Here is a 17,808-nt window from a genome sequence, read left to right as displayed (position 1 = left end):
GTGTGTTCTTTGGAAGACAGGAAAAAGCCTTGCCAGCTTCACTTGAACTCCCAGTTTGCTTAATTATTTAGTCAAGAGAACTGCTCACCAGAGCAGGATTGCTCACTGTTATCTCTGGTTTATAAACAAGTACACTAGAAATCTGTGAAGTTACTTGCCAAGGGTTACACAGCAGAACAAAGGTGATAAAGCTCAGGTTTCTCAATTACTAGACTTTTAAAAAACTTTATTATTTCAGTAAAGAAATAATATATAACTGTATTAATTTATTCATTTTACATTTATTTTTATTTTATGTTTTAAGTTCTTTTATTTGTTGGTTATTTTCCCTTTGTAATTTATTTATTTATTTATTTATTTTGTGGTATTAGGGATTGCTTTGTGTTCGGGAGCTTTCTGCCACTTGAGCTGTGCCCTTATCCTTCATTTGACTTTTCATGGCTATCATATGCTTGCTAGATAAATCGTTGCAAAAAAATGAATGTAGTTTTCTGAGGCAGTGGAAGAGGGGCATTTAATCTAATTGAGGAGGAGTAGTAAAGGTCCTGTTAAGAATAAGAAATAGCCAGACAAAAAAGTAAGAGAAGAACAGTGTTTTATGTAGAACAAACTCAAGTACACAGAAGTTTTAGGAAAGCTGTAGATCAGTTGGAAGTATGTTCAAGGAAGTTCCACCTCCTCCACAATTCGTTGTTCAGTTTCTAAGCAAAATTTTGATGATATTTTCTCTTTAGGTTATTTCCAACTATGAGTATTACTCTACACCTACTACTTCATCGATGTGCCACCTATATTGTTTTGAGGCAACAGAAAGCCTTAAGAGTTAATTTTTCTGGTACAGAGTGTGTTGGTACCTTTCTGTAATCCCACTCAGGTGGTGGGGGCAGGAAGATCACAAGTTCAAGGCCAGCCTGGGCTACATAGTAAGTTCAAGGCCATTTTAATGTATATAGCAAGACCCTGTCTCAAAAATATCAAGGACTGGGGACATAGCTCAGCAGTAGAGCTCTTGCTTAGTATTCACAATGCCCTTGCTTCAGTCACCAGCACCAGCAAAACAAAAAAAAAATTAATTTTTCTGTAGCTGAGATTCATAGAAGTAAGCAGGAAGACTGTTCTTCTGCTTCCCCTTGCTTCATTATGCTACCTACTCGGGCTTTTCATGTTCAGCTCATCTGCACGGCAGAACAATGCCTTTTATTTCTTATGCTCGGTGGGAAATTTTTCTTCTTTAAGTAAAGATTTTTATTAGATAATGCAATTATTTTCTTTAAAGACGGAATAAATTTACTTTGTCACTGAATTTGTTACAAATCTTAGACAAATGTACTTGTAAAGAAATGTAGTATTTTTAAATAAAGCATTGTATTTTTCCAGGTGAAGTAGACAGTTTACTTTTTTTTTGGAGACAGAGTCTTGCTGTCTATGTAAGGTACATGTGAAGTTTAAATGATTTTTGTTTATATTTCCCAAGATAATGCATTATGTTTATGTCTGCAAATATTCCAGATTACAAACTCCCAAACTCTGTTGGTCCCACACATTTTGGTCCCTCAATTTTTAGTTTTGTATTTGTATTTGATGTTGTAATTAATAGACAGGGGAAATGTATTACAAATTCATTTAACATTTCCTAGTTAGTTATCTGTACACCAGATACACAGAAATGTTTCCTATGTTCTGTAATCAACTAAGTGTTTTCATATAAACTGTTGGCTTGGAGAAGTTTTTCATCTCTATGCTTCTGTTTGTGAGCCTACTGCTGTGGGTATAACAACAGTAGCTAGCTTGTGTTTTGTGAGGATTCAGATGTTTAGTTTATGTGTAGTGCTTTGTACAGCACATGGCACAAAGTAGTCAAGAAAATATCTGTTAATCATGAATGCTGTATTGACCTCTGTATAATTCAGTTATCATTTTTGGTAAACAGACTACAGAGTATGAGATACATGATTTATAATCATGTTGAATGCTAGTGTTTATGGTGAGAATGTAAATGAAGGAGGTTTTTTTTCTTTTTTAAAAAAAATATAAGTTAAAACTGTAGTGGTAAGAAGGTGGTGAAGAATGATTTGGAAATAACAAATATGTCATCTAATAGCTCTAGAAAGGTCACAGGTGACTTCTGATTTGCTGACTTCTCAGTCCTGGGTTTACTTGGCTTATCTGGCATTATAACTGTTTGTTGATCACTTTCTTGCTACATTCTCCTCACTGGTTCCAGGATACCACAACAGTCTTGATTTCCCTCCTTTGATGATTTTTTTTTTAAATTACCTGCATGTCAACAGCTCATACACTTATAAAAATTTTAGGTAATGTATTACTTTGTGATGAATTTAACAATTAAAACTCTTATTAGCTCTATCATTTTGCTTATGAGTTTAGATATTCCTGTCAGCATCTTTAACAAAAAATTTTAAAAGCACTCATTTGGATATTTAAAAACAACGATAAGCAGTGTATGGTGAAAGTGAAATTGAGTCTTATTTCATTCCTTCTTGACAGCAAAGTATAAAAGGCTTCTGTGTTCAACTAGAAAGCTAGACTTCTTAAAAAGTGATACTAAGTAGAATACATTTCACTAAACATAAAGCATCAAGAAAAAAATGTACATTTCTAACTGTATATGTCATCACCTATATTATTCTAATACAGATGATTAGGAAATCAAAGTCACACTGTCACTAAAATGAATACTGCATAAATAATACACACTTGAAATAGTGTTTGCTCTTTTAAAAATGGTTTGAAAAACAAAAGAACAAATTGCTGAAATATTTCAGCTGCTGAAAAAGTTTTCTCTCCATTAGTAAGTGGGGGGATCATATGGGAAAATACTTAAACTATTTTCAGATTTTTTTCCCCCTTGATCTTCACATAAGCCCATTCCTTTGGGAGAATTTTTGAGAAGGCTTTGGGTTCCATGCCTAGCACTATCCCCCCACTCCCCCAAAAAAGTTTAGACCTTGTATTGATGTCAAGTCATAGTATTATGTCAAAGAAAAGCATTCTTCTTCATTATGTGTGAATGGAGATTTTAATGTGGTTATTGTTATTGTTTCATTATGAATTGTCCATATTCTGTTAGGAAAGTCTTGAGGAAAATTTATTCTTGCAATAGAAAGTTTTGCCTTGTCAGACACTGGTGGTTCACACCTGTAATCCTAGCTACTCCAGAGGCAGAGATCTGGAGGATGGCAGTTTGAAGCCAGTCCGGGCAAATAGTTCTAGGGACCCTATCTTGAAAAAACCTGTCACAAAAACCCATCACTGGTGGAGTGGCTCAAGGTATAGGCTCCAAGTTCAAGTCCCAGTACCGGGGGAAAACAAAAAGAAAGTTTTGCCTTGTCAATTTAATTGTTTTTCTTTCCATGTAGGTTAATAGAGGTAAGGAAGAATGTCTCCCAAATGAATGCACCTGTTTTTCACTTGAAATTGTGATATAGAGTATAAATCTGGAGACATCTACAAATATATGATTGAGATTTTACATTTTAAATGTACAAAAATATTAAAGTTACACCATTAAAGATATGTTGATATAAAAATAGCTTAGTTTCCTGAAATGCTGGAATCTTTGAAAAGTCCATACATAAGCTGTCATGGGGAGAGGGGAATTGTGTGTTGGAGGTGGATGTCTCAAGGTATGAATTTACTAGTCCAAACCCACTGGAAAGTCAGGATTGTGTCTGTCTGCATACTAGTGGGATATAGGTAATCTTAATTGTGATTCGAAATGCTAATAGCTACTCTTAACACTCTTGTTCCTTTCTGTTGTTAAGTAATATTTTCATAAAATGTTAACATTTTTAGTCAATGAAAATTAATAATATAAAATGTAATTGATGATAAACGTAGTGTTTGGAATTCTCCTAAAATTAGTTAAAATCTCAAGTAACCTTTCTAAATTTTGTGGATAATTTTCCCCACACTTTCTGCCACCCAGGTCCCCCAAATATTTCTTTTCATTGCTGTTTTCTTTCCTGCAGTCTTCTACCTTCCTTCCTTATCCTTTTATGCGTCTGTTATTTCTTTTAGCAGGGTGTCAGTCTTGACAATTGACACTAAGGGGATGAATTAAATCTATCACATCTCTAAGATTTAGGTAGCTAGCTCTGCTGCTGTTGTTCCCTAATAGTCACGTAATTTCTCTGAGCTTTAGTTTGTTTCTTCACTGCTAAGATAAGGTTGTTTCCTCCTGCCCTACTCAGAGTTACTTGGGGATGAGACAGTGTATGTAACAGTGTGTTTGTTACCTTCATGAGACCTATTTTCTCATGAGGTTTTCAATTCTACCAAGTTACATGTATATAACTTTTTCCTGTTTTGATTATAAATTTTAAATTGTAAAAAGTGTAGAAAATATAGAAGACTTGTAGAAGAAAATAGATATCCAGACAGTACATTATCTTTTTTCTCCCTAGTCTTAGAGGAGAGTTTTTTTCTTTACTTTTTATTTATTTATTTATTTTTCTTTCTTTTTTTAAAATTTCTTTTATTCATATGTGCATACAATGTTTGGGTCATTTCTCCTCCCTTCCCCCCCCTTCCTTTCCCCCACCTGCTCCCTTACCCCCCCACCCCCTCCCTCTCCCCCCAACCCCCTCGCTACCCAGCAGGAACTATTTTGCCCTTATCTCTAATTTTGTTGAAGAGAGAGTATAAGCAATAATAGGAAGGACCAAGGGTTTTTGCTAGTTGAGATAAGGATAGCTATTCAGGGAGTTGACTTGCATTGCTTTCCTGTGCATGTGTGTTACTTTCTAAATTAATTCTTCTCAAACTGACCTTTTCTCTAGAACTGACCTTTTCTCTAGTTCCTGGTCCCCTTCTCCTATTGGCCTCTGTCGCTTTAAAGTTTCTGCATTAGTTCCTTTGCATTGAGGACATCAAATGCTATCTTGTTTTTTTTGGGTTTCTTGCCTATCCTCATATCTCCCTTGTGTGCTCTCTCCTCATCATGTGATCAAAGTCCAGTCCCCTTGCCCTAGATCTAAAGACCACATATGAGGGAGAACATACAGTTTTTGGTCTTCTGGGCCTGGCTAATCTCGCCCAGGATGATGTTTTCCAGTTCCATCCATTTACCTGCAGATGATAAGATTTCATTCGTCTTCATGGCTGAGTAGTATTCCATTGTGTATAAATACCACATTTTCTTAATCCATTCATCAATAGTGGGGCATCTTGGCTGTTTCCATAACTTGGCTATTATGAATAGTGCTGCAATAAACATGGGTGTGCAGGTGCCTCTGGAGTAACCTGTGTCACATTCTTTTGGGTATATCCCCAAGAGTGGTATTGCTGGATCATATGGTAGATCAATGTTTAGCTTTTTAAGTAGCCTCCAAATTTTTTTTACAGAGTGGTTGTACTAGTTTACATTCCCACCAGCAGTGTAAGAGGGTTCCTTTTTCCCCGCATCCGCGCCAACACCTGTTGTTGGTGGTGTTGCTAATGATGGCTATTCTAACGGGTGAGGTAGAATCTTAGTGTGGTTTTGATTTGCATTTCCTTAGTGGCCAGAGATGATGAGCATTTTTTCATGTGTTTTTTGGCCATTTGAATTTCTTCTTTTGAGAAAGTTCTGTTTAGTTCACTTGCCCATTTCTTTATTGCTTCCTTAATTTTGGGAGAGCTTAGTTTTTTGAGTTCCTTATATATTCTGGTTATCAGTCCTTTGTCTGATGTGTAGCTGGCAAATATTTTCTCCCACTCTGTGGGTGGTCTCCTCAGTTTAGAGACCATTTCTTTTGTTGAGCAGAAGCTTTTTAGTTTTATGAGGTCCTATTTATCTATGCTATCTCTTAGTTGCTGAGCTGCTGGGGTTCCATTGAGAAAGTCCTTGCCTGTACCTATTAATTCCAGAGTATTTCCTACTCTTTCCTGTACCAACTTTAGAGTTTGTGGTCTGATATTAAGGTCCTTGATCCATTTTGAGTTAATATTGGTATAGGGTGATAAACATGAATCTAATTTCAGTTTTTTGCAGACCGCTAACCAGTTTTCCCAGCAGTTTTTGTTGAAGAAGTTGCTTTTTCTCCACTGTATATTTTTAGTGCCTTTGTCAAAGATAAGTTGGTTACAGTTGTGTGGCTTCATATCTGGGTCCTCTATTCTGTTCCACTGGTCTTCATGTCTGTTTTTGTGCCAGTACCATGCTGTTTTTATTGTTATTGCTTTGTAGTATAGCCTGAAGTCGGGTATTATGATACCTCCAGCATTGTTCTTTTTGCTGAGCATTGCCTTGGCTATTTGGGATCTCTTGTGTTTCCAAATAAATTTAATGGTAGATTTTTCAATCTCTTTGATGAATGTCATTGGGATTTTGATGGGAATTGTATTAAACATGTAGATTGCTTTTGGGAGTTTAGACATTTTTACTACATTGATTTTACCAATCCATGAGCATGGGAGATCTCTCCACTTTCTGTAGTTTTCCTCAATCTAAGAGGAGATTTAGTTTTGAGCTCAGTTCCCCAAGGTTCAAGATAGTATCTAATTTACGGATTTTCTGTTCTTTGTGTGTAGTAGGCACATACTTAATGCTTATTAACTGAGCAAGAATTTGATATAGTTGTATTTATCTTTATCCTTTTTTCTTTCTTTTTTTTTGACAGTGCTGTGGTTTGAACTCAGGGTGTTGTGCTTGTTAGGCAGTGCTTTACCTCTTGAGCCATGCCTATGTCCTTTTTTAAATTAATATTTTTGATGGGGTGCTGAGATTGACAACAGGGCCTTGTACATGCTAGGCAAGAACTCTGCCACTGAACTATATTCCCAGCCCCTTGATTCTAATAGTCTCTGGTTAGGAAATCACTGAGAGCTAGCTACTGGATAGGGAAAAATCAAGGCAATTTCATAAGAAAGTATTTATTCAGTGGGAACAACACATGATATTTAAAGACTGTTTTGAATGCTTGGAAGTATAAAACTGTCTTTTTATTTTTTAACAGGATGGCTTAAATTCCTTGGTCCTTGATTTGGATTTTCCTGCTTTGAGAAAAAATAAGAATATAGATAATTTCTTAAATAGATGTAAGTATTTTTTTTTTTGGTATTCATATTGGATTACATAACTGTACCTTTGCCAAGAGATTTATGTTTGATTAATGTTTCAGCCCATAAACTTACACACTTAACCTGTTAACTCATTAACTTAATAAACTTATTTTTTTTTAGTTTCCCACTTATTTTATTTGAAAACCAGTGTTTTTCATTTTCACAGCAAAACTGCAGAACTAAATTCATTATCTAAAGTAGATAAAGTTCAAATTTCTATATGAATTATTAAGACTACTTAGCTATTTTAGCAAAAGTTATGGCAGTTCTAAGAGAAGTTTTAAGTTTATATTGACAACTCTAAGACTTTGGTTTAAATTACTTTGAAGACTTAATAAGCTTTCTGTTTCTGTAAATGTAGACATTTATTTAAGGAAAAATAATCTGAATTGTTACTGTATATGTGGTTACCCTTAATATTTGCCAGTATTAGTGTTTTAATAAATTGAATTCTAAGAACAAGAAATTCTCAAAATGATTAATAAATATTTTATTTCACCGTAGTAAGCTCTTTAATTTGAAATTGCTAGACATAGGCTATTTCCTCAATTAAACAATCTTGTCTGTAGTTTCTTATATGCAATGTATGCCTGCTTCTTTATAAAGAAAGAGGCTATCAAGATTCACGACTAAGAAAGTAATTTCGTGGCAACTTTGTGCTCTGATGCATAATGGATAACAGAATTCCTTGGTTCATGCCTGTGCCAGTTGACACCTAATTTGACAGACCGTAGAGTGAAAAACAGAGTAGATTTAACTGTGTCTTTTTAGCAGTTAATAGTTTTCATGTATACGTGTTAACAGACTGTAGAGAGTTTTGGTTCTTTGATATAGAGATTATGTACATCTTAGAATTTTTAAACAGGAACCTTTAATAACCAACAGATTTAGCTGGAAAGTAAGTCCAGTTTCTTGAAACAAAAATTTGTTTGCAAATATGGTATGGTTATTTTAAAATGCTGGTAATAAATATGATTGATATCATAGATGTAGTGATCTTTTTATTGTAGATGAGAAAATTGTGAAAAAAATCAGAGGTTTACAGATGAAGGCAGAAGACTATGATGTTGTAAAAGTTATTGGAAGAGGTGCTTTTGGTGAAGTTCAGTTGGTAAGATCATCTTTGTTTTGTTCTTACCATATTGCTTTTGACATCTTGGTTTTGTGAAACATTATCTGTCGTAGCTGAATAGTTCTAACATGCCCAGGCATGCCAAAAACTAGTATTATGTCCTTAGTTTTAGTTCCGTTACTCCATCTCTGACAGTCTCAGTGTTCTCCTGCTCCTGTATAAAAGGAGGCAGTTATGTTATTAACAACACTCTCTGAAACACTGATTTGGAATAGTGCCAGCTTGGTTTCACACGTGATCTGCTGAGCAATTAGTATTCCAAAAGAACTACTGTGTTTCTGTTAAGAATATTTAGATTAAAAACATTGCTGCTTAATGAACTAAGATTTATTTACATATATGTGAACTTCATGAAGAGTTTCTAATAACTGAAAGTAAATGTGAAATTTATCTATGCAGGTCAAAGTGGTACCAACTGGAAATAATTGCAAATGTTTACAGCAAATACTATATTTGTATTATTAAACGAGGAGCTGTAATAGTACTCCTTTTTTTATTACCTAAGTGTATGAGACTTTTGTTTTTGTCCTTATAGTTAGAGTAAAATTTTGCTCTTTGAATACATCAGTGTGTCATTTCTCTTGATGGAGCATTGAGAAAGCAGTGATCACTATAATCAGCATGGGAGTTTAGATAAACAAGTCATGATAGAATTACCTTTTCCTTTTTCCTCTCTTTCACTGCTTCTTTCTTTGGTAGGTTTATTGGATTTGCAGATCAAGGTACTGCGTTAGATATGATGTACATCTTTAAGATAGTTGAAGATTGACATACTTTAGGATGGTGTGGAGAAATGTCAACAGAGTAATTGTATGGTTAGGCAGCTTCATAACTAAAAGAATGGTGGATCTTCAGGAGATTTGGTGAAAGCATTGATTGTACATTGGACAGATATTCCCAAGGGCAGGTTTCAGGGCCCCTCCTGTCCTGTTAAAATTTTATTAATGACTTGTTTGGGGACAATGATGTCATATTCAGTAATTTTGCTTATCCCTAAGGGTATATTTGCCTACCATATCCTGGCCTCCAAAGTTTCTGATGAGAAATATACTTACAATCTTATTAAGGACACATTGTACGTACAAGTTGTTTCTCTCTTAATGCTTTGAAAATGTACTCTTGTTTTTGATTTTTATGAGTCTCATTATAATGTTTGTCATTATAGATTTGTGTGAGTTCGTCTTACTTGGATTTCATTGGTCTTCTTGAATGTATATATTCATGTCTTTCATCAAACTTGGGGATTTTCAGCCATCCCCCCGCCGCCCCCCCACTCCCAGAGTGCATATGTTGCTCCATTTGAAAGTGTTCTACACATGTCCAAAACTCTGTTCACTTTTTTCTTTTTAAATTAGCATATATTAATTAAATGCAAAAGGGTTTCCTTGTGATATTTTCCATACATGCAAATCATATATCTTGATCAAATTCACCCCTTTATTACTCTTTCTTATCACCTCCCCTACTTTTTTAAAACAAATTTTAATGGATTTTATTCTATTTCTATACATGCATATGAAGTACTTCTAACATATTCATCCCTTTACCTTCTCTTTTTACCTGCTTACCCTTTTGCTGCTTCCACCCCAAACAGTTGTCCAATTTACACGTGTGTCTCTCTTTTTTTTTTTTAAGATTTATATTCCACATATGGGAGAGAGCATGTCTATTTGTCTTTCTCAGTCTGGCTTATTTCACTTAACATGATTGTTTTCTAGTTCCATGCGTTTTCCTACAAATGACATAATTTCATTCTTTATGGCAAATAATGTTCCATTGTGTGTATAGAACATATTTTCTTTATCCATTCATCATCAGTTGATGGACCCTTAAGCTGATTCCATACTTGGGAAATTGTGAATAGTGCTACTGTAAACATAGGTGTGCAGGTATCTCTATGGTGTTGAGACTTACATTCCTTTGGACATATGCCCAAGAATGGTATAGCAAGATCATATGGTAGTTCTATTTTTAGGTACTTGTTTATTTATTTATTCATCTATTTTTTTGTAGTACTGGGATTTGAACTCGGGGCCTCACACTTGAGGCAGGTGCTCTACCACGTAAGGATTCTACCAGCTCCTTATTTTTAGGTTTTTAATGAACCTCGAAACTGATTTCCACAGTAGCTATTTTCATTTACATTCTAATCATGAGGGTTCCTTCTCTCCTCACATCCTCACCAACATTTGTTGTTTGTTTTCTTGATGATTTCCATACTGACCCGGGTGAGGTGGAATCTTAGTGAGGTTTGATTTCCATATCCTTTATGGCTAAAGATGCTGAACATTTGCTGTGTTTATTATTCATGTATCGGTCACCTGTAGAACTTTTTTGAGAACTTTGTTTATTTCATTTTCCTACTTACTAATTGAATCGTTTGTTCTTTTAGTGGAGATCTTTATATGCTCTGAATATTAAATGTTTATCTTATTGGTAGCTGACAAAACTTTCTCCCATTCTGTAGTTTGTTTCTTGATTCTGGTAATTGTTTACTTTGCCGTGCAGAAGCCTTTTAATTTGATGTAATCCCATTTGTCAGCATTTCCTGAGCAATTGGAGTCCTATTCATAAAGACATTGTCTATGTCTATATCTTCAAGAGTCTTCCCTGTTTTCCTGTAGCAGTTTCAGCGTTTTCAGGCCTTACATTTAGATCTTTGATCCATTTTGAATTAACTTTTGAACAGAGTGAGAGATAGGGATATAGTTTCAGTCTTCTACATGTATATACCCAGTTTTCCCAACACCATTTGTTAAAAAGCTGCCTTTCCCTCATGTATGTTCTTGGTGCCTTTGTTGAAAATCAGATGGCTTTGGCTATGTGAGCTTATTTCTGGATCTTCTGGTCTATTCCACTGGTCGTCATGTGGTTTTTGTGCCCGTACCAGGCTGTTTTTGTTAATATGGCTTTATGGTGTAATTGGGAGTTCGGTTTTGTGAACTCTCCAGCATTGCTCTTTTTCCTTAAGATTGCTTTGGCTGTTTGGGGTCTTTTATGCATCCATATGAGTTTTAGTGTTGATTTTTGTCTTTCTGTGGAAAACGTCAATGAAATTTTAATGGAGATTGCATCGAATCTCTAGATTGCTTTCGGTAATACAGAAATTTTCACAATATTCTCCTGATCCATGAACACGGGAGGAAATCTTTCTGTCTTCTAGTGTCTTCTTCAGTTTCTTTGTTCAATGTTTTGTTTTCATTGTAGAGGTCTTCCACCTCCTTATGTAGGTTTATTCCTAGGGGTTTTTCATTGTCGTTGTTTTTGAGGCTATTTTGAATGGATTCTTTCCCTGATTTCTTCCTCAGCTTGTTTATTGTTGGTACATAGAAAAGCTACACATTTTTGTTTGTTGATTTTGCTACTTGGTTGCAAGTAGTTATCAGATCTGAGTGTTTTCTACTGGAGTCTTCAGGGTTTTTTAAGTATATCTAGTCATATCTGCAAATGGGGATAATTCCTTCTACTTTTCCTATTTGTACCCCTTTTATTTTCTTTCTGTTGCTTTATTGCTGTGGTAAGAATTCAAGCATTATATTTAATAAGAGTGAAGAGAGGGGACAACCTTGTCTCATTCCCAGCTTTAGAGGAAATGGTTTTGGTTTTTCCTCATTAGTGTAATGTTAGCTGTAACGTAGCCTTTGTTATGTTGAGGTACAGTCCTTCTATTCCTAGTTTGTTCATGAAAGGATGTTGAATTTTGTCAGAGGCTTTTTCTACATTTATTAAGGTGATTGTATGACTTTTCTTCTTTACTATGTGTATGTTCTGTATTATGCTTATTGATATGCGTATGTTGAATCATTCTTGCATCCCTGAAATGAAATCATCTTGATAATGGTTTATGCTCTTTTTAATGTGTTGTTGAGTTTGGTTTGCAGGTATTTCATTGAGAATTTTTGTGTCTTTGTTCATCAAGGAGAGTCCCAAGACTCTTCTTGGCCATGATTGTTTCTTCTTTTCGGGCCCCCAGAGTATCTCGGTCTCATAAAAATGGGCCTTCTCTTGAGGTGGCATCTTGGTGGAGCTCTCTAAGACAATAGGAGTGACAGAATGTCCTTCTTCACCAATGCTAGCCTTCCACACCTAAGCAGTCACTGTCTCATCAAATCCCTGCACTGGGTTTAAGGGAAGATGTAGACTTCTTCTGCAGCTAGAATTGCCACTCTGTCACCAGGGCCATCTGGCTTATCTTTTGTCATAGTCTTCAGCTTCCCCTCCCTCTCCTGGGGAGCCAGGGGTGGGCCTGGAACTGTTTGCTGCTTTTCTTTGTTGCCTCTGTTTCTCTGTGCTTTTCTACCATCTATTGTATGTTTGATGATGTTCTTCCTCTTTCTCCTGTGTTACTTGACATTCCACATTGAGAAGTGAAAATGGTGGATGCTTCTTATCTGCCACCTTGCCCCCATCTGTTCACTTTTCTTTAAACTTTTTTCTTTCTGTTCCTTTGACGTACTAGTTTCCATTGTCCTATATTTAAGGTTGCGGGTGTTCTAGTAACATTGTTTGTTTGTTTTAATTTCAGTTATACTTCTTAGCTCCAGAATTCTCATTCATTGTCTCTCTCTCTCTTTAGGTTTTTTCTGTTTTTATTGATATTTCCATTTTGTTCATGAGTTTCTTTCTTGCCTTTCTCCACATCTTCACTTTGTTCTTGGGGTATGTTTATGACAGTTATTAGAAAGTCTTTGTCAAATAGATCCATCACTTCTTCTTCAGGGACAGACTCTTGATTTATTTATTTTCCCATGTGAATGTCTATACTTTCCTGTTTCTTTATGTGTTAATATGTTTGTGTTGATAACTGAACATTTGAATTTGATAATGTGGTAACTCTGGAAATCAGATTTTCCCCCTTCTTAGGACTTGTGTTTTATTATTTGTGTGTGTGAGTCATTTAAAAAAAAAATTGTCGTAGCATTCCTCTGTGCCAGTAGAGGTGTAAACTTAAGGTCTTTCCAAGTTATTTCTAAGCCTGCATCTGTACTTGAGTATGCCTACTCACTCTCCAATTTTTCCTGTGTATGTAGTTACTTATGTCTTTTATGTAGTTAAGTGTCCTAGTCTTTAATGTCTGACTCCCACAAGGGGAAAAAGTTGAAAATTAAATGTGTCAGAAAAAGGGTATTGGACCTTTAAGTCTCCTGGGCATCATTTCAGTTGAAGATGGAGGGGTTTGCAACTCTGTAGTATGGTGCAATAGCAATGACTGCCCATCCCTTTTGTAGAGCTATATGAACCGAAGTGACAATCAGTGATCAGAGCACAGATCCCTTATGTTGAGAGGACACATAACCTGCCTGCCCTGTTCCCCTAAGCTATGTGTAGATTGCTCCATGAACATGTGCAACCATCTGCTACAAGGTCCTGGAGACTAGGGATGGCTACCTACTACTGTGCTATGTGCTGAACTTTATCTGATTAACTATTATTTATACTCTAAGCCTTCTTCTGGAAATTAGACTCCAAAGTTTCAAAATCTTCACATCAGACAAATTCCGCCTGTGCAATTATTGTATGGGGAAGAAGACATTTCTGTGGCTTCCTACTCTACTCCCCTATCTTCTCATTATCTTCTTTCTCTTTCACTTTTGATGGATAATTTCCTATGGTGCAGAATTCTAGGTTGGTGGGTTTTTTTTCTCTCCACACTTTAATACTACATTTTACTCTCCTTTTACTTGCATGGTTTTGAGGAGAAAAACTTTGTTATAGTGTAAGGATTTTCTAGAAAATATAGTTTGAAAATGTATGTCTACATACAGTTTTTTTGGCATGTATGTTGTTTGGTGTTCTTTTGAGTTTTTTGAATCTGTGGTTTGGTGTCTGATAGCAATTTGGGGAAATTTTTAGACATCATTTCAAATATTTCCTCTGTTGTCTTTCCTTTTGACTTATTCCCATTATGCATATGTTACACCTTTTGTAATTGTTCCATAGACCTCAGATACTCTGTTCTGATTTTTTTCAGGCTTTATTTGCTTTTCAGGTTTAAAGGTCTATTCGTGTATTCCTCAGTGGTGTCCAGTCTACTAGTAAGCCCAGCAAAGGCATTCTTTATTTCTGTTTCATTGTTTTTAATTGTTTCTTAGAATTTCTATTTACATCACCCCTTTGGCCTTTCATGCTGCCTACTTTTATCCATCAGATCTCCTACCATATTAATCATAGTTGTTTTAAACTCCTAATCTAATAATTTCAGTATTCCTGCTGTGCCTGATTCTGATGCGTGCTATGTCTTAAAACTGTGCTGTCTGTTAATATGTCTTGTAATTTTTTCTTTTTTTTTTTTTTTCATTTTTCTTTTATTATTCATATGTGCATACAAGGCTTGGTTCATTTCTCCCCCTTGCCCCCACCCCCTCCCTTACCACCCACTCCACCCCCTCCCGCTCCCCCCCTCAATACCCAGCAGAAACTATTTTGCCCTTATCTCTAATTTTGTTGTAGAGAGAGTATAAGCAATAATAGGAAGGAACAAGGGGTTTTGCTGGTTGAGATAAGGATAGCTATACAGGGCATTGACTCACATTGATTTCCTGTGTGTGGGTGTTACCTTCTAGGTTAATTCTTTTTGATCTAACCTTTTCTCTAGTTCCTGGTCCCCTTTTCCTATTGGCCTCAGTTGCTTTAAGGTATCTGCTTTAGTTTCTCTGCATTAAGGGCAACAAATGCTAGCTAGTTTTTTAGGTGTCTTACCTATCCTCACCCCTCCCTTGTGTGCTCTCGCTTTTATCATGTGCTCATAGTCCAATCCCCTTGTTGTGTTTGCCCTTGATCTAATGTCCACATATGAGGGAGAACATACGATTTTTGGTCTTTTGAGCCAGGCTAACCTCACTCAGAATGATGTTCTCCAATTCCATCCATTTACCAGCGAATGATAACATTTCGTTCTTCTTCATGGCTGCATAAAATTCCATTGTGTATAGATACCACATTTTCTTAATCCATTCGTCAGTGCTGGGACATCTTGGCTGTTTCCATAACTTGGCTATTGTGAATAGTGCCGCAATAAACATGGATGTGCAGGTGCCTCTGGAGTAACAGTCTTTTGGGTATATCCCCAAGAGTGGTATTGCTGGATCAAATGGTAGATCGATGTCCATCTTTTTAAGTAGCCTCCAAATTTTTTTCCAGAGTGGTTGTACTAGTCTACATTCCCACCAACAGTGTAAAAGGGTTCCTTTTTCCCCGCATCCTCGCCAACACCTGTTGTTGGTGGTGTTGCTGATGATGGCTATTCTAACAGGGGTGAGGTGGAATCTTAGTGTGGTTTTAATTTGCATTTCCTTTATTGCTAGAGATGGTGAGCATTTTTTCATGTGTTTTCTGACCATATGAATTTCTTCTTTTGAGAAAGTTCTGTTTAGTTCACATGCCCATTTCTTTATTGGTTCATTAGTTTTGGGAGAATTTAGTTTTTTAAGTTCCCTGTATATTCTGGTTATCAGTCCTTTGTCTGATGTATAGTTGGCAAATATTTTCTCCCACTCTGTGGGTGTTCTCTTCAGTTTAGAGACCATTTCTTTTGATGAACAGAAGCTTTTTAGTTTTATGAGGTCCCATTTATCTATGCTATCTCTTAGTTGCTGTGCTGCTGGGGTTTCATTGAGAAAGTTCTTACCTATACCTACTAACTCCAGAGTATTTCCTACTCTTTCTTGTATCAACTTAAGAGTTTGTGTTCTGATATTAAGATCCTTGATCCATTTTGAGTTAATCTTGGTATAGGGTGATATACATGGATCTAGTTTCAGTTTTTTGCAGACTGCTAACCAGTTTTCCCAGCAGTTTTTGTTGAAGAGGCTGCTATTTCTCCATCGTATATTTTTAGCTCCTTTGTCAAAGATAAGTTGCTCATAGTTGTGTGGCTTCATATCTGGGTCCTCTATTCTGTTCCACTGGTCTTCATGTCTGTTTTTGTGCCAGTACCATGCTGTTTTTATTGTTATTGCTTTGTAATATAGTTTGAAGTCAGGTATTGTGATACCTCCTGCATTGTTCTTTTGACTGAGTATTGCCTTGGCTATTCGTGGCCTCTTGTGTTTCCATATAAATTTAACAGTAGATTTTTCAATCTCTTTAATGAATGTCATTGGAATTTTGATGGGAATTGCATTAAACATGTAGATTACTTTGGGGAGTATCGACATTTTTACTATGTTGATTCTACCAATCCATGAGCATGGGAGATCTCTCCACTTTCTATAGTCTTCCTCAATCTCTTTCTTCAGAAGTGTATAGTTTTCCTTGTAGAGGTCTTTCACATCCTTTGTTAGGTTTACACCTAGGTATTTGATTTTTTTTGAGGCTATTGTAAATGGAATTGTTTTCATACATTCTTTTTCCGTTTGCTCATTGTTAGTGTATAGAAATGCTAATGATTTTTCTATGTTGATTTTATATCCTGCTACTTTGCTATAGCTATTGATGAAGTCTAGAAGCTACTGAGTAGAGTTTTTTGGGTCTTTAAGGTATAGGATCATGTCATCTGCAAATAGGGATATTTTGACAGTTTCTTTACCTATTTGTATTCCTTTTATTCCTTCTTCTTGCCTAATTGCTCTGGCTAGGAATTCCAGTACTATGTTGAATAGGAGTGGAGATAGTGGGCATCCTTGTCTGGTTCCTGATTTTAGAGGGAACGGTTTTAATTTTTCTCCGTTAAGTATAATGCTGGCTGTAGGTTTGTCATATATTGCTTTTATAATGTTGAGGAACTTTCCTTCTATTCCTAGTTTTCTTAGAGCTTTTATCATGAAATGATGTTGGATCTTATCAAAGGCTTTTTCTGCATCTATTGAGATGATCAAGTGGTTTTTGTCTTTGCTTCTGTTAATGTGGTTTATTACGTTTATTGATTTTCGTATGTTGAACCACCCCTGCATCCCTGGGATGAAGCCTACCTGGTCGTGGTGGATAATCTTTTTGATGTGTTGCTGAATTCGGTTTGCCATTATTTTGTTGAGGATTTTTGCATCAATGTTCATTAAGGAGATTGGCCTATAGTTCTCCTTTTTGGAGGTGTCTTTGCCTGGTTTTGGGATAAGTGTAATAGTGGCTTCATAAAATGTGTTTGGCAGTTTTCCTTCCCTTTCTATTTCATGGAACAGTTTAAGGAGGGTTGGTATCAGTTCTTCTTTAAAGGTCTGATAGAATTCAGCAGAGAATCCATCAGGTCCTGGACTTTTCTTTTTGGGGAGACTCTTGATTGCTGCTTCAATTTCATTTTGTGTTATAGGTCTATTCAGGTGATTAATTTCCTCTTGGTTCAGTTTTGGATGATCATATGTATCTAGAAATCTGTCCATTTCTTTTAGATTTTCAAATTTATTTGAATATAGGTTCTCAAAGTAGTCTCTGATGATTTCCTGGACTTCCATGGTGTTTGTTGTTATCTCCCCTTTTGCATTCCTGATTCTACTAATTTGGGTTTTTTCTCTCCTCATTTTAGTCAGGTTTGCCAGGGGTCTATCGATCTTGTTTATTTTTTCAAAGAACCAACTTTTTGTTTCATTAATTCTTTGTATGGTTTTTTTGGTTTCTATTTCGTTGATTTCAGCTCTTATTTTTATTATTTCTCTCCTTCTATTTGTTTTGGGATTTGC

General features: G+C 35.8%; 1 protein-coding gene across 1 annotated transcript in view; it reads left to right on the top strand.

The window, feature by feature from the left end:
• Rock2 (Rho associated coiled-coil containing protein kinase 2) overlaps positions 1-17,808 on the top strand; it is a 157,585-nt gene that overhangs the window by 53,815 nt on the left and 85,962 nt on the right. Inside the window, exons 2-3 of the mRNA XM_020161447.2 lie at positions 6,960-7,041; positions 8,076-8,176. Of these exons, the coding sequence (XP_020017036.2) occupies positions 6,960-7,041; positions 8,076-8,176 (183 nt within the window). The remainder of the gene's footprint in view (positions 1-6,959; positions 7,042-8,075; positions 8,177-17,808) is intronic.

Source organism: Castor canadensis, chromosome 12, assembly GCF_047511655.1.
Source record: "Castor canadensis chromosome 12, mCasCan1.hap1v2, whole genome shotgun sequence".
NCBI lineage: Eukaryota > Metazoa > Chordata > Mammalia > Rodentia > Castoridae > Castor > Castor canadensis.
The sequence above is the reverse complement of the archived record's forward strand: the minus strand, read 5'-3'. Positions and strand labels throughout refer to the sequence as shown.